A 15097-nucleotide genomic window follows, 5' to 3' on the forward strand; every position below is an offset into this window, starting at 1 on the left:
ACAGAGTTTGGGTTACGGTACGTGTTTAAGAAAAAAAGTTTTGCTACCATTCTTCATTTATTCTTAGGTTGCCATGTCCTTCTCCAAGGGATCTTCCAAACCAGGGACTGAACCTGGATTTCCCGCATTGCAGGCAGATTCTTTAGCATCTGAGCCATCAAGACAGCCCTATTCTTAGGAAAGTCACTTCAGTTTAGCCATAGGTTCTTCAGCTGTACTCGTCCTCCACGGGCAACCCCACACAAAATGTCTTAGTAATATTTGCCTTTTGTGTTGTAAGGATCTCCTATATAGAATACAATTGTGCGATTGTAGTTGTCATGTGATGCACTCACAGCACGGGGCCTGCCATAAAGAAGGCATTCAATAGACGTTTATTCACTTTTATAACAGTAACCACTTGCTCTATTCTTTACGTGGAATGGGGGTGCAGTGTGCACACATCTGTACAAAAGTTTGCCCAGGATGCAGGGATTGAGGAAATTTTGAGAGCCCGGTTAACAACAAATTAACAGCATTTACATTCAGTGGGCTTAGGCCTCATCTTCCAAAGGTCAAACACTTCCCAACTGCCAAAGAAGCGCCCGGGCCGCGTTCCTCAGTTGCTAACCAGAGCCCCTGCAGCCAGCGGTCAGCCAACTGCCGCAAAGCCCCGCCTCCCAGGGCGGCCCTCCAATCGGCCGCGCGGTTCGCGCCCAACCCTCTTGCGTCACGTGACGCGCCCAGGCCCGCTTCCGGCGCGTCGCGGACGGCTGACGTCGCCGGGCCCGGCGTCGCGTCAGGGCTGGCCGGCGGCGGCGGCGGCTGAGGAGGCGATGGCAGCGGACACCGAGCGGGCTTGAGCGCTCGGACCTGCTCCCTCCCCGGCGCGACCTCGGGCCCGACCCCGCGCTGCGGCCCCGGCTCGCTCCGATCCTGCTCCCTCCGCTACCGCTGCCTGGGCGGAGGCCGGTGGCGGAGGCCCGGGCTGGCCGTCCTGTTCGCGCCCCGGCTCGGCCCGGGACAGCCCGACACCTGTGCAAAAAAGAGGAGGCCGAGTCGGTAAGAGACAGCGGCGGCGGCAGGGCTTGGAGCCCGCCGGGTCCCCCGCCTGGCCGACCGGGACACCCCCGCGCTGGTGTCTGTCTCTGGCCCGCGTCCCTCCCCATAACTCGCCGCCCCTATTGTCTGGGCGCCGCCGCTCTGTCTCCCCCTCCCTTCCTTCCCCCTCCGCCTCTCGCCGGGGGCCGGACGGCTGTCAAACCCGGAGGCGTCTCCTACACCCTGCGAGCCGGGTCTGAGCTTTTCCTGTCGGTCTCTGGTCACCTCCCTCCCGTCCCGCATCACCAACCACCACCGTTTCTTTGGCCCCGCGGCCATTCCCTGACCCCGGCTTCACTCTCCCACTGTTGTGTGTCTTGCTAAATTTTCTTTTCTCGCCGTTTGTCAGGTCCACAAGTTTCACAGTCTTCTTATGCTTTCTTGTTCATTTTCCTTTCCAGTTTTTTCCCCCCTCTTCGTTCTCTCTGTCCCCCTTTCTCTTTTGCTTCAAGTTTTACCCCTCAATAGAACTGTTTACTTGGTCTTACTTTTCCTTAATTCACATCGCTCCCCATCTGCCCCTCTCCACTCAAGAAAAGGAAATCTTGCTTTTTCTGAAACCTCATCCAGAAGCACCTCTGAGAGGATTGTATGTCCTAACTTGATCACTTCTTGTGGGTTCTAAGTTTGAGCCTAGAAAATGTTAGTGTAACTGGTCGGTTACCCTTCCTAAGTTTTCCTTGTGAAGAGCAGTAGGAAAAGTGGATTCGATTTCTACGCAAAACGTTTAAGTAACCGCCTTGCATGTTGCACACTGACCAGACCGTTATTAAAAGTATTCATACTATTGTTTCTTTTATACAGAATGCCCTCTGGCTGAGCTTGCTGTTAACTTTAATGCACTAATCTTTGCTGCTGCCATGGCCGGCAGGAGGATATCACCCCCGCCCCATTCTCCCCCCTACTTACCACTCCATGAGTATTTAAGTTTGATTTTTACATTTTTTTAATGGCATGTATTGTTATATTTGGCATATATGGCATGTACGTTGCCTTACCTAGTAGATTCTAAGAGAAAAAGGCAGTTGGTTTTTATGCTTGCTGTTATGTTTTGTCCCTTTTCAGTTGTGACAAAACCATTGCAAAAGCATGGTACAGTTGTGTGTTTTCTTTTTTAAACTAGGAGGGAGCATAGTCGTATTTGTAATTCTTAATTTCAGAAAGGTTTTAAGGATTTTTCCTCTCCCACATTAGCAGTAGGTTTCTATTCCTGATTAAATATATTTTGATTGAGCTGTCTCAAAATGCATCCATGTTCCTCAGGTGCTAGTTTGTGAAAAAGAGACTACCAAGTGTGCTGAACATCCACTGGCCAAAACGATAGTGAATATTCTACATGTCCATGGTCTAAAGAGGAATAGGTATTCCTTTGTAGTTTTTTGTTTGTTTGAACTACAGCCTTTTATTGCCAATGTGGGTACTGTCTATATAGAAATATAGTAGAAATTCTCAGAGTTAAAACTCTGTGTCACTGTTGCTTACTGAATGTGAAGAAAATGAGGTTTCCTCTGTAACTTTATGTTAGCTAAAATTATTGAATCATGTGCTACCAGGTGGGAGATCATAGGTAGTGAAAAATCCTAATCACTAGAGGAATTACTAAAATCTTTACTAGAAGTGTGTGTACTGTTTCTTTCATCTTTATGATCTTTAGTGACTTACCAAGTGCTTTATATTATAAGGCACTCAATAAATATTAGTTGAAAAACTTGGTTAATTTGTTCTCTTAAGAATTTCAGTAGTCATGTGCCAGATCACTCAGTTGTCTTGATTTTTCAAAGATAGCAAAACATTTTCAATTGTTATCTTGAAGAATTTTCTTGGATATTTTCAAGTTAAAATTTAAAGCACTTTAACCATTAGTGTTAATCCTCATTTGTTCATTCTTTTAAAGTAACTACCTTTTTAATGTCATTTTTCTTAATATATTAGTAAGATTGCCTGAAAGTTGCACAGTACTTTTATTGGCAATCATCATTCAAGTTTCTTAAAAATTTGGTGGTTATTTTAACTTGTCATGTAATGTTTAAAAAATTCTGTTTAATCACTTGTGCCTTTTATGTATCAGAAGCTAACATTTTTTTTTCTCTCTTGAGGTAGTGAAAAGAGAATCCTGAAGAATAGGATCTCAAGATGAGTAAAAAGCCCCCAAATCGTCCTGGAATCACTTTTGAGATCGGTGCTCGTTTGGAGGCACTGGACTACTTACAAAAATGGTATGGAAAATACGGAGCCCCTGAAGTAAAGCCCAGTATCTGTAATCTACATGGGTTGGTTAATTGCTCTTTTCCTGACAAGTGGCAGAAACATTAACCTTGTTCACATTTTGAATAAGCATATACATTGTTTTTTAGTTTTCCTACTCTTCAACAGATTTTGCAGTTATCAACACTCTTGTGTACTTAATATGAGATCTATGGGTGGTGGGGGAGAGAGAGGATTAAATAACTCGGTTCTTAAGGTTTGTATAAAACTTGATGTAAATCTATTTTTTGGGGGCCTGTTTCATAGCTGGTCTTTCAAACTACAGAATATGTTGATGGTTAGCATATTCATCATTGGCTGTTCCACCTGAGACCAAAACCCAATATATCTCTTTCCTCCCCAGAGTGTGGTGACCTAAAGGCGAGTTTTCACTGTTTCCAGTTTTCAATGAGTAATCCTTTCAGGCCTTCTCATTTCTTCTCCTCTACCCGCCATCTCTACCTCTGCCTGTGATAAGTGGTGAATTCGGATAGTTTCAGCATACCCCTACATACACAGTGGTGTAGGAGAAGTTGGTTACCTGGTGTAAAATCACTGCCCAGAAAGGAGAGAAAGGAAAATAGCATACACCAGGATGGCTGGACCACAATAGGAATAATCCTCTCTTTCTCCTCGGGAATGCCTCCCTCATTCTCCGTAGCTGGTCTCTAGCTCTACTGTCTGGGTGGGTGTCTCTTGGTGCCATTCTCAGCCCCCTACTCAGAGATGGGCATTGGAGAGCCTTCTCTCCTGGAAGTGGTTCAGCCTCAGCTCTGCTTGAAGCCCATTTATTCTGATGAAGGCTCTAGCAGTTCAGCAACTATACCAGACTTTTGGACATTTTCTACAATTCTCTTAAAGATGTAGTTGGCATGTTGTAGATTTGTCTTTGATTGATTCGTATTAAGTCAACTTCCTGAGTTGGCAATGGCAGGCAGAGAAATCTTGTTTAGTCATGATGTTTGACTTTAGACCAGCCTGGGGTTTTTGTCTGTTAGCATCCGGTGTTGGAAATCTGCACACATCCGTGACCCCCAGCTTGATGGGTCTTTTTGGGACCATTCAAATATACAGTTTGTGGTGGGAAGGCAGTTATTTGGCCTCATGCTACCAAGCTGCATCTCAGTGAATGTTTCTTTTTAGGTGGCTTACTTACTTTCATAAGGTGGAAAATGTCTACAGTGTTCTCAGGAGGCGCTTGGAAAATGGGAACCAGGCATTTTAGCATCCCCTCCTAGTTGTGATGGTAAACAGTGCCTCCAAGTCTTGCCAGGTGTTCTGGGGTTGGGGACTCTCTGTGCCCCTGATGGAGAGCCTCTGCATTAGACTGTACAAGGAAAGATGCTGTCTTAGTCCATAATTAACTCTCTTTGCTTTTGATTTTGACCAAAGGAAGCTTTTTACTTTGAAGGCACTCACAGTTGAATCTCTCTGTGATAGAAGAGGATGAGAAATGCTACTTCTTTGATGTTAACCCTTACTTTCTTTTCTTTTGTTAAAGTTACTAGCTTTTTTAATTTCTGGTTTAATTCATAAGATTCTTTCTTAGGCTTCCAAACTGACCGAATTGCAATTGAATTAGCTTCCAGTTTTGAAAAAGTACATAGTTTATTAGTCCTTCCAGTGGCCTTCAGGGATATTGACATAATTAATTTTGATATTTGTATGAAATTCACTTATGGTGAAATGCTTCCTAATTCATTAGCTGTTAAATCAGTGATTCAGTAGTTAAAAGAAAAAGATTATAAAAAAGGACTACTTTAAAAATTAAGTCTGAGTTTGCTTTTAGAGTATGTGGAATTTCAGAAAACAAATGAAAGTTGTAGCTTAGTTTTTTCACTGTTTTATGATTCTCATCAAAAAATTTCAAGTGCTTAGATAGTGTGATATCATGCAGATGTACTCATTCATAATATTTAGATTTAATTTAAATGACCCCAGTAATAATGGTCTCTTTAAAGTGAGTAAACATTAACCAAAATAATCACATATGATAATCACTGACACTTGTCAGTTTGATTTTATGCACTCATTTATATGAAGATTTTAGCGTTCTGCTATAGTGGTGCTTTAAGTAAAAACAAATTAATAGTATTGTATAAACATATTCTAGGTAATTGAAAGAAATAATTTTCTTGTTGTGACTTTATTAATGTCAATAGTCTCAAGAACTGTTTAGGCTTGGGTGGCCCTTTAATTTGTAGGACAACTAATTAACTGCTAAGGTTCATTAAATTTTTTGTGGGGCAGAAAGAAATTGTGTGAGACATGGTGCTCTTAATATTTTATTTCTAAATGAGATAAACTTTATGTTTTATTTGTTAAGGACCATTCTGTATTCCATATAAATTCTGTACATTTTTGCTTTAATATCAAGTAAAACTATTGAAGGGTTATTTAAGTGTTTAAAAACTTTGATATTGTTATAAGGGCAAAGCAGTTAATCACTGAAAATATACTGAACTTTCATCCTTCCCCCTCTTCTTTCTTTCATATTCTCTTCGGGTTGCATCCACATTGAATGCATCCATAGTTAGTCTTCCACATTTATTCATTAAGCTGGAATAGTAGTGAAGCCCTACTTGACATAAATGTCTTTTGAATTGTAGGCATTAGAAAGGGAGGGACATGCAGGAATGCAAATATTACTTACTCTCTTTGTACTCAAGACATTTAACAATGAGCAGTGTAGCTATTTTTAAGAAAATGACTTCTCACAGGTTGGTACATTTAGCTCTTAAAGAGAAGCACTGAGAAAAAGTTGTGACAGTGAGGCACCTGAATGCCAGTCTCTCTTATATGTAGCAGGTTTTTCCTATATCAAAAAAGGTAAAGGAAAATATTTCTTTAGTATGTGCCCTAGAAATAAAAGGATAAACTCTAAATTTAGTGGACAGAAATAAAGTTAAGTGCCTACATTTAGGCTTGGGGTAGAGTTGATTTAATAGGAAGACTGAACCTATTTTTCTTTCGTAAAATACTTTATTATTCCTTGAGCAAATCATATCACATACTCTTTGGAGTTCAGAAAGATAATTTCATCCTTGGAAATACATTTCACATTTTTAAGTAGCAATTTATTATTTTTTTGCTTTCAGAGTAATTTTCCAGCTACATCAGAAAATCCTGGTGGTTTGATTATTTACCAGTACTAATGAATGCAGGGTCTGAGAAGCCAGAGAGAGGCCACTCACCTTTTATCCCAGTGTGTGCTTTTAGATACCTGGATCTATTCTTTGTTGACTAAACCTAATTCTTACTGAAAAGTGTGGGTTGCTTTAATTTTTTAAAAAATTTATAGTCTTACTGAAAACATTTTGTTTTTTTCCTCAACAGTCTTTTAATTTAAAAGTCTTTAAAAATGCTAATGTTTACAGTTAAGACAATCAACCATTTTCTCTCTTATCTTTATGTCCTAACCTGAACATATTGGCTGTATAATCTCTTGGATGCAGTAACATCATAAGGATGAAAATAGATACAGGTTGTTGATACAGGTTGTGTTTGGGGAAAAAAGTTCAGAGTTGAAGTTATATTTGACACACCATCAGTGAATTCTAAAGAGGAAAGAGTCAGGTTGTCACTTTCTGATCTTGTAAATACGGGTAAGTCCTTGAATTTGGTTGGTGTAGCAGTAAAATGAAAGCAGTGTTAACTTACTTTAAGGATCAAATAAAATAATGTATTTAAACTTGCTTCAAATTATATGAAATAATACATGATTATAAAGCACTGAGGTAAATGCAAGGAAAGAGGAAGAGTTGAAAAATCTTTGGGGATCTGAAGCCTCAGGTGTGTAAGTTTTTAAATGTAGCCTTAGTCTTGACAGGAGAATGATCTAAGATGTAGAAGGAATATCATGTCATTGCAACATGCTATAAACCATCTTTTTGAGGTGATGCTAAAAATCTTTGTTTTTGAAGAGTTTTATAATTTACAAAGCACCCTTAAGACATTCAAGTATCTAATCGTTCTGAGTATTATTCAATAAGAAAAGTGATAAAATCATACCAGTTTGACTACTGATTTAACTTTTAGATTGAAATTAAAATATTCTCTAGCAAATGATTTAGTTGTGAAAACACAACAAATAAAGTAAGTGTGCTCTGGTATTACTCTTAAAATTGAAATTATAAAGTTAGTTTAAAACATTCAGATGAGTTATGCTCTTCTGACCTTTTTTGGAATATTTCTATTTAATTCTCTTCTAGATCTAAAGGAAAGGAAAATGAAAGATTAAAAAAAAGTGGAGATGTCTCCAAGTGTCAGAGTTTGATAGAACAGTATAAATTTGAATTGGCAAATGCTGTTTCCACACATTTGGAGTTTTTTGAACTGTATGGAACATTTGCAAATGTGAGTTTTTAAAATGTTCATGAACAGAATTTTGTAGAGTGGGAAAATTGAATAAATTCAGATTGTAGCAAGTACACATACTTTATAATTTAAATTAAATTTTGTATTATCTGAATTAAAAGAGGTTGTCTTGGAAGCTGTGTGGTCTGTATTTGAAACAGAAGAGGAATGTTCCTGAAAAGGAGTGTGTAGATCAAATTTTGCTGGGAGAAATTGAGGGCAAGAGGAGAAGGGGGCGACAGAGGATAAGGTGGTTGGATGGCATCACTGACTCAATGGACATGAGTTTGAGCAAACTCAGGGAGATAGTGATGGACAGAGAAGCCTGGAGTGCTGCAGTTCTTGGGGTCGCCAAGAGTCAGACACGACTTAGCGACTGAACAACAACAAGATCAAATTTAAAAGCTGAAAACATACTTAAATTACATTAGGTGAGTTTGGAATTTGTAGAAACCATGGGTGAATACTTGTAAAATATTCTTTTGCTAATGTGAATAAAATATGTCCTTTTGTACATAGAACTTCCCTAAATCTCTTTGTGCTTAGAAGATATTGATTCTAATTTTGGGTCACTAACTACCTTTGAAAACCTAATTTAATCTGTAGACTCAGAAGAATGTACAATCATATTTATACACCAAAATAATTGAGTAATCTATTATAGGTGGTGGTAGGAAGCTTAATGGGGAACTCCAGACTAAGGATCCTGCTTGTAAAGAATTTCAAATTGAAATTCGTAAGACTTACAAATTCTGAGATTCTTTACAGTCAGAAAGTCACAAGTTTTGAATCCTAAGATCTAAGTGAACCCCCAGTTTAATAATCAAACAGGTCTACACCAGTGTACAAACATTTTAGTTCTTTAATTTTTAAAATTTCCACTTAAGAAAGCTCTGAACTTTTTTTTTTAAATAGTTTTTTGATGTGGAGTGTTTTTTTAAAAAGTCTTATATTGAGTTTGTTACAATATTTCTTTTGTTTAATGTTTTGGTTTTTTGGCTGTGAGGCATGTGGGAGCTTAGCTACTGGTCCAGGATTGGAACCCATGTCTCCTGCACTGGAAGGTGAAGTCTTAACCACTAGACTGTAAGGGAAGTTCCTCTATGAACTTTCAAAGATACAGTTCTCCTTTTCCCTCCCCTGTTCCTCCCCACAAAAAAATGTTGAAAGCAGTATTAGAAATAGGTGTAGAGTAGACATATTTATTTTAAAATATGCCTGCTTTGTTCTTGTGGTCTTTTCTCTCACATTCTTTCATTATGTTGGTTCTTTTTTTTTTTTTTTCTTTAGCTTTTTCTTGCTTGCTCAAATTTTTGTTTATCCTAGTTCTCTTGAAAGGCAGGAGAAAAGGAGTATTGAAAAAGGTAGATATAACTAAAGTCAGAAAACGTGGCTTTAGGTGCTGTTCTGCCATGAACTATGGGACTTTGGAGAGTTCTTTGCTTTAATGTCCCTAAAATGAAGGTGTGACATATTCAGTAATCTTTTAGGTCTGCTGAACTGGAAACAAATTCTTTTATCTACTTTTTACCTGTTCAGCAGGGACAGGTATTTTAGTCTCACTTTTAGATAGGTAATAAATGACTTGAGGCAGAAGTAAAGTAGGTAAAGACTGGAAGTCACATGTAGTGTGCTCAAAACTGCCAGACTCTAAAAGAAGAGAAAATTAATTGAAAAAGATGGAGAACGGTGAATATAATTGGAAACAAATATTTAGAATTTTAAAGTACTTGTATTATAGTGGTGTTGGGAAGGTAGTTACTCTTTCTCCATCCTGCTGTTGCTCATTTAAATGCTTTCTTATTAACTTTAATTTTGAAATTACTTAGAATTATAACTAAAGGCTTTAAGAAGCCAGTAGTTATTCAGTAGGATACTTTAACTTTCTGTTGTACCCATTAACTAACAAATTGATTCTCTTACTAAGTTCATTGATGTTAGTAACTATATTTTAAAGTGATTCAGGTGAAGTCCAAAAGAGTGGTTCTCAAACTTGAGCCTGCATCAGAATCACCTGAAGGGTCCCAGTGTTTTGGTGTTTTTATATGACTTTGTATTGAAGAACTATTACCTACCACCTTATGCAAATCATCAATCAGCATATACAAATTTTCTTTTTATTAAAGTAGAAGCTGGTATATAAGGTACTGTGTTATTTCTGTCATTAAAATTAACTCAAATTGGAGAGAATTACTGCAATAAAATTGAGGAAAGAATGTGGATGTTTAATATTCAGTGTATATTAAAAGTCTCTTTTCATTGCCAAAAACCCAACCCTCTTCAGTGAAAAATGAGTATGTTTCTAGTATATCATGGGTAGGTAAGGTACTAAAAAATAATTTACTAATGTGAAATAAATTATATGCAAGCCCTATCCCATTTACTCATAAAAAGGTGCCCAGGAAATTTCATTGAATTTTAGTGGGTTAGTCAAAAATGAACCTGAAAGTTTTGGGGATATCTTGAAATCTGGTTACCACTATAAAACACTACTGCAAATGAATTATGACTTGTTGAAAACTAAGCATAAAATGATAAGAATGATATTTATCGAACTATTAAGGAATTTCATATCATTTCATTTTTAAAGTCACCTAGTGTTTTTCTTCAGAGAAGGCAATGGCACCCCGCTCCAGTACTCTTGCCTGGAGAAGCCCAGGGACTGGGGAGCCTGGTGGGCTGCCATCTATGGGGTCACACACAGTCGGACATGACTGAAGCGACTTAGCAGCAGCAGCAGCAGCAGTGTTTTTCTTAGGTCCCTAACAACTCATATCCCAACCTTCCTATCTTAATTTTTAAATGTAAGTTATGACAGAATCAAGCATATAAGTTAAGCTACTTTTTTCCCTTAGCATTCTTTTATCATCATAATGTAATGTTTCATACTTAGACATAGTTGAGATGGAATTTGCCTTTTTTTTTGAGAATTTTTAATAATAAAACAGAGTCTGTTTGCTTAATCTTTTTATATGGGATGGGAGGAATGTTTATTTTGTACAGTATAATAAAAGCTATTTTCCATTCTTTCTGGCTAACAGAAACTTTTTGCATTTTATTTGTATCAGAAACAAGATTAAATTTGCAAGAAAAAATAAACATATAACTTGATTTCATATTGTTTTTGTTTTCAGTACCTCTTGAGAAAGAGCCCCCTGTATTGTAAGTACTGCAGTAAGGTTGACAAGAGCTGAAAATGATCAGTTGTAAGATGCAGAATATATGATGATCAACAAAAGCGTATTCTTTAATGATAGACAAACCTCCATTCAGGGATCTACCACTTACTGTTTTGACTTGAGGAAGTTACTTGACTTCCAGAGGCTCTATGACCTCCTTAAATAACTGGAAATAATAGTAGTACCTAACTCAAAGGGTTGTTTGAAGATTTAGCAAGAGAGTGCACTTTAAGAACTTTTCATGGTCTCTGCCACATGGTAACCACTTAATAAGTGTTAGCTTTAATGATAATAATAGCATGAACGTTAGTTATTCTAAGAAAATAGACCCTGATAGGAGAGAAGTCATTGTAAATTCCTAAAATTTTAATCATAGGTGTATAAGCATATATGACTGTGTAGTATATTAAGTTAATTTTTAAGTGCTGAATGTTAAGAAATAGAAACGGTTGACTGCAACCTGCTAAGGTTAGTGTTTAGAGTTTTATAACAGAGTTTGATCATGTTGGCTTGAACAAATTATATGAAGCACATAAACTTGCAGTAGAATATTGGTGGCATTTTTGGTGGAGTGGGAAATAGTCTAATTGATTTTTGATAGTCTGATTGATTCTTATGGTAGGAGATGGTAATGAGCATAAAGATTGTGTTGTAGGCATTTTGATTTGGTCAGAACCAATGGCATGAGTGAACGTAGGCACAGCAGGAGATTCAGATACTGAGGACGTAGAGCAGCAGGAGTTTAAATCCAGTGATCTGAAATGAAACCTTGAAGTGATCTGAAATGAAACCTTGATTTGAAAAGCGGCTGCCACAAGTCACTAGGGGAAAATACATAGCTAACTCTGGTCTTACCCGTTCTTTGCTGCAAAGATTACAAACAGGTAGGAAGTAGGGTGATCTGTTTTATGTTGTATGTGTGTCTTCAGGATGAATGGCTCTGAAAAGACCTGAGGGATAATGTGGTGAGATCCTTAGAATTCAGTGTTGGAACAGATGCAGTTTTGATGTATATAACTCTCCTCTGGGTGTTCTTAAAATTTAGATTCTTTGGATTTATGCTTCATTTTGGAATATCAAGGTTGAATTAATCAAAAGGGTTTTGTTTTCAGCATATTGTTCAAGTGTGAAATAAATTACCATGCAATACCTAGAAGCATGTCATCTAAAAATACTGTTCTAATAGGTGATATTATTGTAGTTATAATCAGCAAATGGGTGAGAAAACACTTGAAAATTACAAAGCATAATTAAATTTAAAGTATTTCCAAGAAACTAAAAATTTTGAAAGGTTAGCAGGTTATAAGAATCTTAGGTTTGTGTTTGACTTCATTCTACATTAATTTTTATTATTTGGCAGATAACCTTTTCTGACAATTATATGTAAGGAAGGTCTCTATTTCTATTTCTTATAATATGTTTTAGTCATTTTTTATGACACATTGAGTTTCTTGCTAATGCAGCTCCTATCCACAAGACTGTTCTGAATTGTTAATTCTAACTCCTGGAGATCCTGCTAACATTTAAATTACATTTAAGTCATTTTTCAAGTGTATTTCATCCTTTAAAAATTGAAGAACTACTTTATCCAAGGGAGCATCTAATTTAGGTATTCTCTTTGTGTGCTACTGCAATATACCTTTACTAGCTATTACATTATATTGTAATTGTATCACCTCATTTGATTCCCTTTTCTTCTCTTCTCCCTCCTGAATTTTTTGATTGTTTGTAGTTTTATTCCTACTTTAGTGTCTGACATTCAGTGAATTAGAGACTCAGTGCTGAATTAAATGGATGAGGAACTTGTGTAAATTAGAAATTTTACTGTTTTACCAATATAAACAAGAAAAGGGTTGTTATTTAAAATACATAATTTGTAATTTATTGGGTCGGTTGCCTTTTTGATTAACACTTGTTCAGATGATGAATGAAATCTCAGAGTGAATTCTGATGGTCTTTGGGATATTTGGTAGTGCTCAGTGGGTGGTAACCTCCTGATTAGTAGTTAACAGCCATGTCCTTTGGCTTAAGTGCTTTAATCTGTCAGATTATAGTTCTGGCATAGCTGCATGCCCATCATTGTTTTCTTGCTCCCAAGGACATGGAACACCTATGGTTTGAGTGTTAACAGATGATCTTGGTTTCCAGAGGACTTTTTTTTTTTTGGAATCATGAACCCCGTGGAAATCTGATCAAAGTTGGGAACCCTTCTCTCAAGAGAATACTCATACACTTATGTGCCAAATGTTTTTTTTACACATATTCTCAGGGAATCATGGTCTCCTGATCTAGCTGTCAGTCAGGACTTGCTATGTAAAATAGTTAATAACATGAGCCAGTGTAGTAATTCATCTGTAATGGTAATTCCCATTGTAGGTTTCTTATTTCCTTTGTGTTTTGACAATAGACTTGAGTTAATGTTATAGGGAACCAATACAGTGTGTACCTAGTCTTTTTGCTCAGTGTCTGGTTTTTAATAAATTACAGAGTTAGTTCAGAATCCATAAAGCTTGCTACTCTCTGGCCCATCTTGTGTAAGTGGGAGGCATCAGTGACAGTGTTAAAATGCTGGTATTATCGGATGAGGCAATAAAGTGAAAGGTGAAAGTAATTTTTGTTTTTGGCAATGGCCTTGCTTTAGTCGGACTTCCCTTGTGACTCAGCCAGTAAAGAATTTGCCTGCAATGCGGGATACCTGGATTCAATCCCTGGGTTGGGAAGGTCTCCTGAAGAAGAAAAAGGCTGCCTACTCCAGTATTCGGGCCTAGAGAATTCCATGGACTGGGTAGTCCATGGGGTCACAAAGAGTTGGACGTGACTGAGCGACTTTCACTTCACTTTACTTTACCCTGCTATTACAGCCAAGGTTGAACTTGACCATTAGAGAATTTTGACCACACTGATTCAGAAAGAGTCCTGAGGATTCAGTTGAGGGATTGTGTGCTTAGTCAAGTCATTGCAGTTGTGTCTGAATCTCTGCGACCGCATGGTCCATGGCCTGCCAGGCTCCTCTGCCCATGGGATTCTCCTGGCAGGAACACTGGAGTGGGTTGCCATTTCCTTCTCAGAATTGCACATATGAAAATTCTGTTAAATTCAGCAAGGATCATTCTCAGTGTTTTTGAATGCTGTTTGTTTCCATTAAACCTAATAAACAATTTAGGATGGATTATTTTTTCTTGCTAACTTTGCCCAGAGTAAACTCTGTTCTCTTAAGATTTAAGTGCAAAAGACATACGAGGGCAAGATAGGCCCAGAGCAATGGAGGCAGTCCCTTAATTTCTACACTGGTTAATATCATTTAAACAGTGTAAGTAGTTTAAAGTGGGATATGATAGAGAAGACAGATGTGGAAATTTTATGATATTGTTGTATCATCATAAGGAATAGTAGAGCTTTGTGTAGAATTTGGGCATTGAAGAATCATAACCCTAGTTGCCTTCTCTCCATCTGTTTCTTTTGAACCCTGGAGAGGTGCCAACTATGTTATTTGTTTTTGTTTTCTTCTTATCCCTAATTATTTTAACTCTGAAATTCCAGTCTCTCACTTTTCAGATTTTTTTTCCCAATCATTTACAAATATTTGGGACTCAGCCTAGTCACTGTTCATTACTCTTAGCAGCTTTCCATGATTCATCCTTTGAAAAGCAAAAACAAAAACACTATCATTACATCTTCCAAATTCAGTAAGAAAAATCTTACATTCCATTCATACTCAGTTATAATAAAGCATACATTGTGCATCAAAATAATTGCTGTGGTTCAAGATGTAGAGGCATTTGTGACTACATTTGTTCAGAAGTATTTTTTATTCACTGAGTATCAAGGCATTACTATGGGTCATCTTGAATAGGGAAATCATTTCACTGTATAGAATAAAATAATAGAGCTGTATGTTAAATTACCATTTTGTGTATTTTCTATGTATAGCAAAGATCTTGATGTTAGGGTTTTTTCCTAAGGTTAACTGATAACCAAATTAAGTACAGACTTTACAGGATTCCCTGTTTGTATATAATGAATGAAGATGCGTTTCACTGGTTCACTATTTCAGGGCCCATTAGTTTGAACCTAGTCCAGTCTGAGCTCTCACTCTTCTTTACTCACTTTATTACTTACCATATAGTCTAGCCAAAGGGAACTCTTTCTTGGAAGTGCCCCTCCAGTCTCTGGTCCTGAGGTCCTTGAAGACAGAAACCACATTCTGTTTGTCTGAATCCTCCTTGTCCAGCTGATGC

General features: G+C 37.6%; 1 protein-coding gene across 14 annotated transcripts in view; it reads left to right on the forward strand.

Annotated features, from left to right (window-relative positions):
* Window positions 1-758: 758 nt before the first annotated feature.
* Window positions 759-15097, forward strand: part of PHF20L1 (PHD finger protein 20 like 1) — a 69552-nt gene continuing 55213 nt past the window's right edge. For 8 of the 14 annotated variants that reach the window (XM_043483106.1, XM_043483112.1, XM_043483118.1 and 5 more), the window contains exons 1-2: window positions 759-1041; window positions 3177-3296. In XM_043483106.1, coding sequence (XP_043339041.1) covers window positions 3214-3296 — 83 coding nt within the window. In that variant the 5' untranslated portion in view covers window positions 759-1041; window positions 3177-3213. Of the gene's footprint in view, window positions 1042-2343; window positions 2442-3176; window positions 3297-7535; window positions 7681-15097 lie in introns of all 14 variants that reach the window. The other 6 variants (XM_043483107.1, XM_043483117.1, XM_043483120.1 and 3 more) reach the window with 4 other exon arrangements.

Source organism: Cervus canadensis, chromosome 12 (genome assembly GCF_019320065.1).
Source record: "Cervus canadensis isolate Bull #8, Minnesota chromosome 12, ASM1932006v1, whole genome shotgun sequence".
Lineage (NCBI taxonomy): Eukaryota > Metazoa > Chordata > Mammalia > Artiodactyla > Cervidae > Cervus > Cervus canadensis.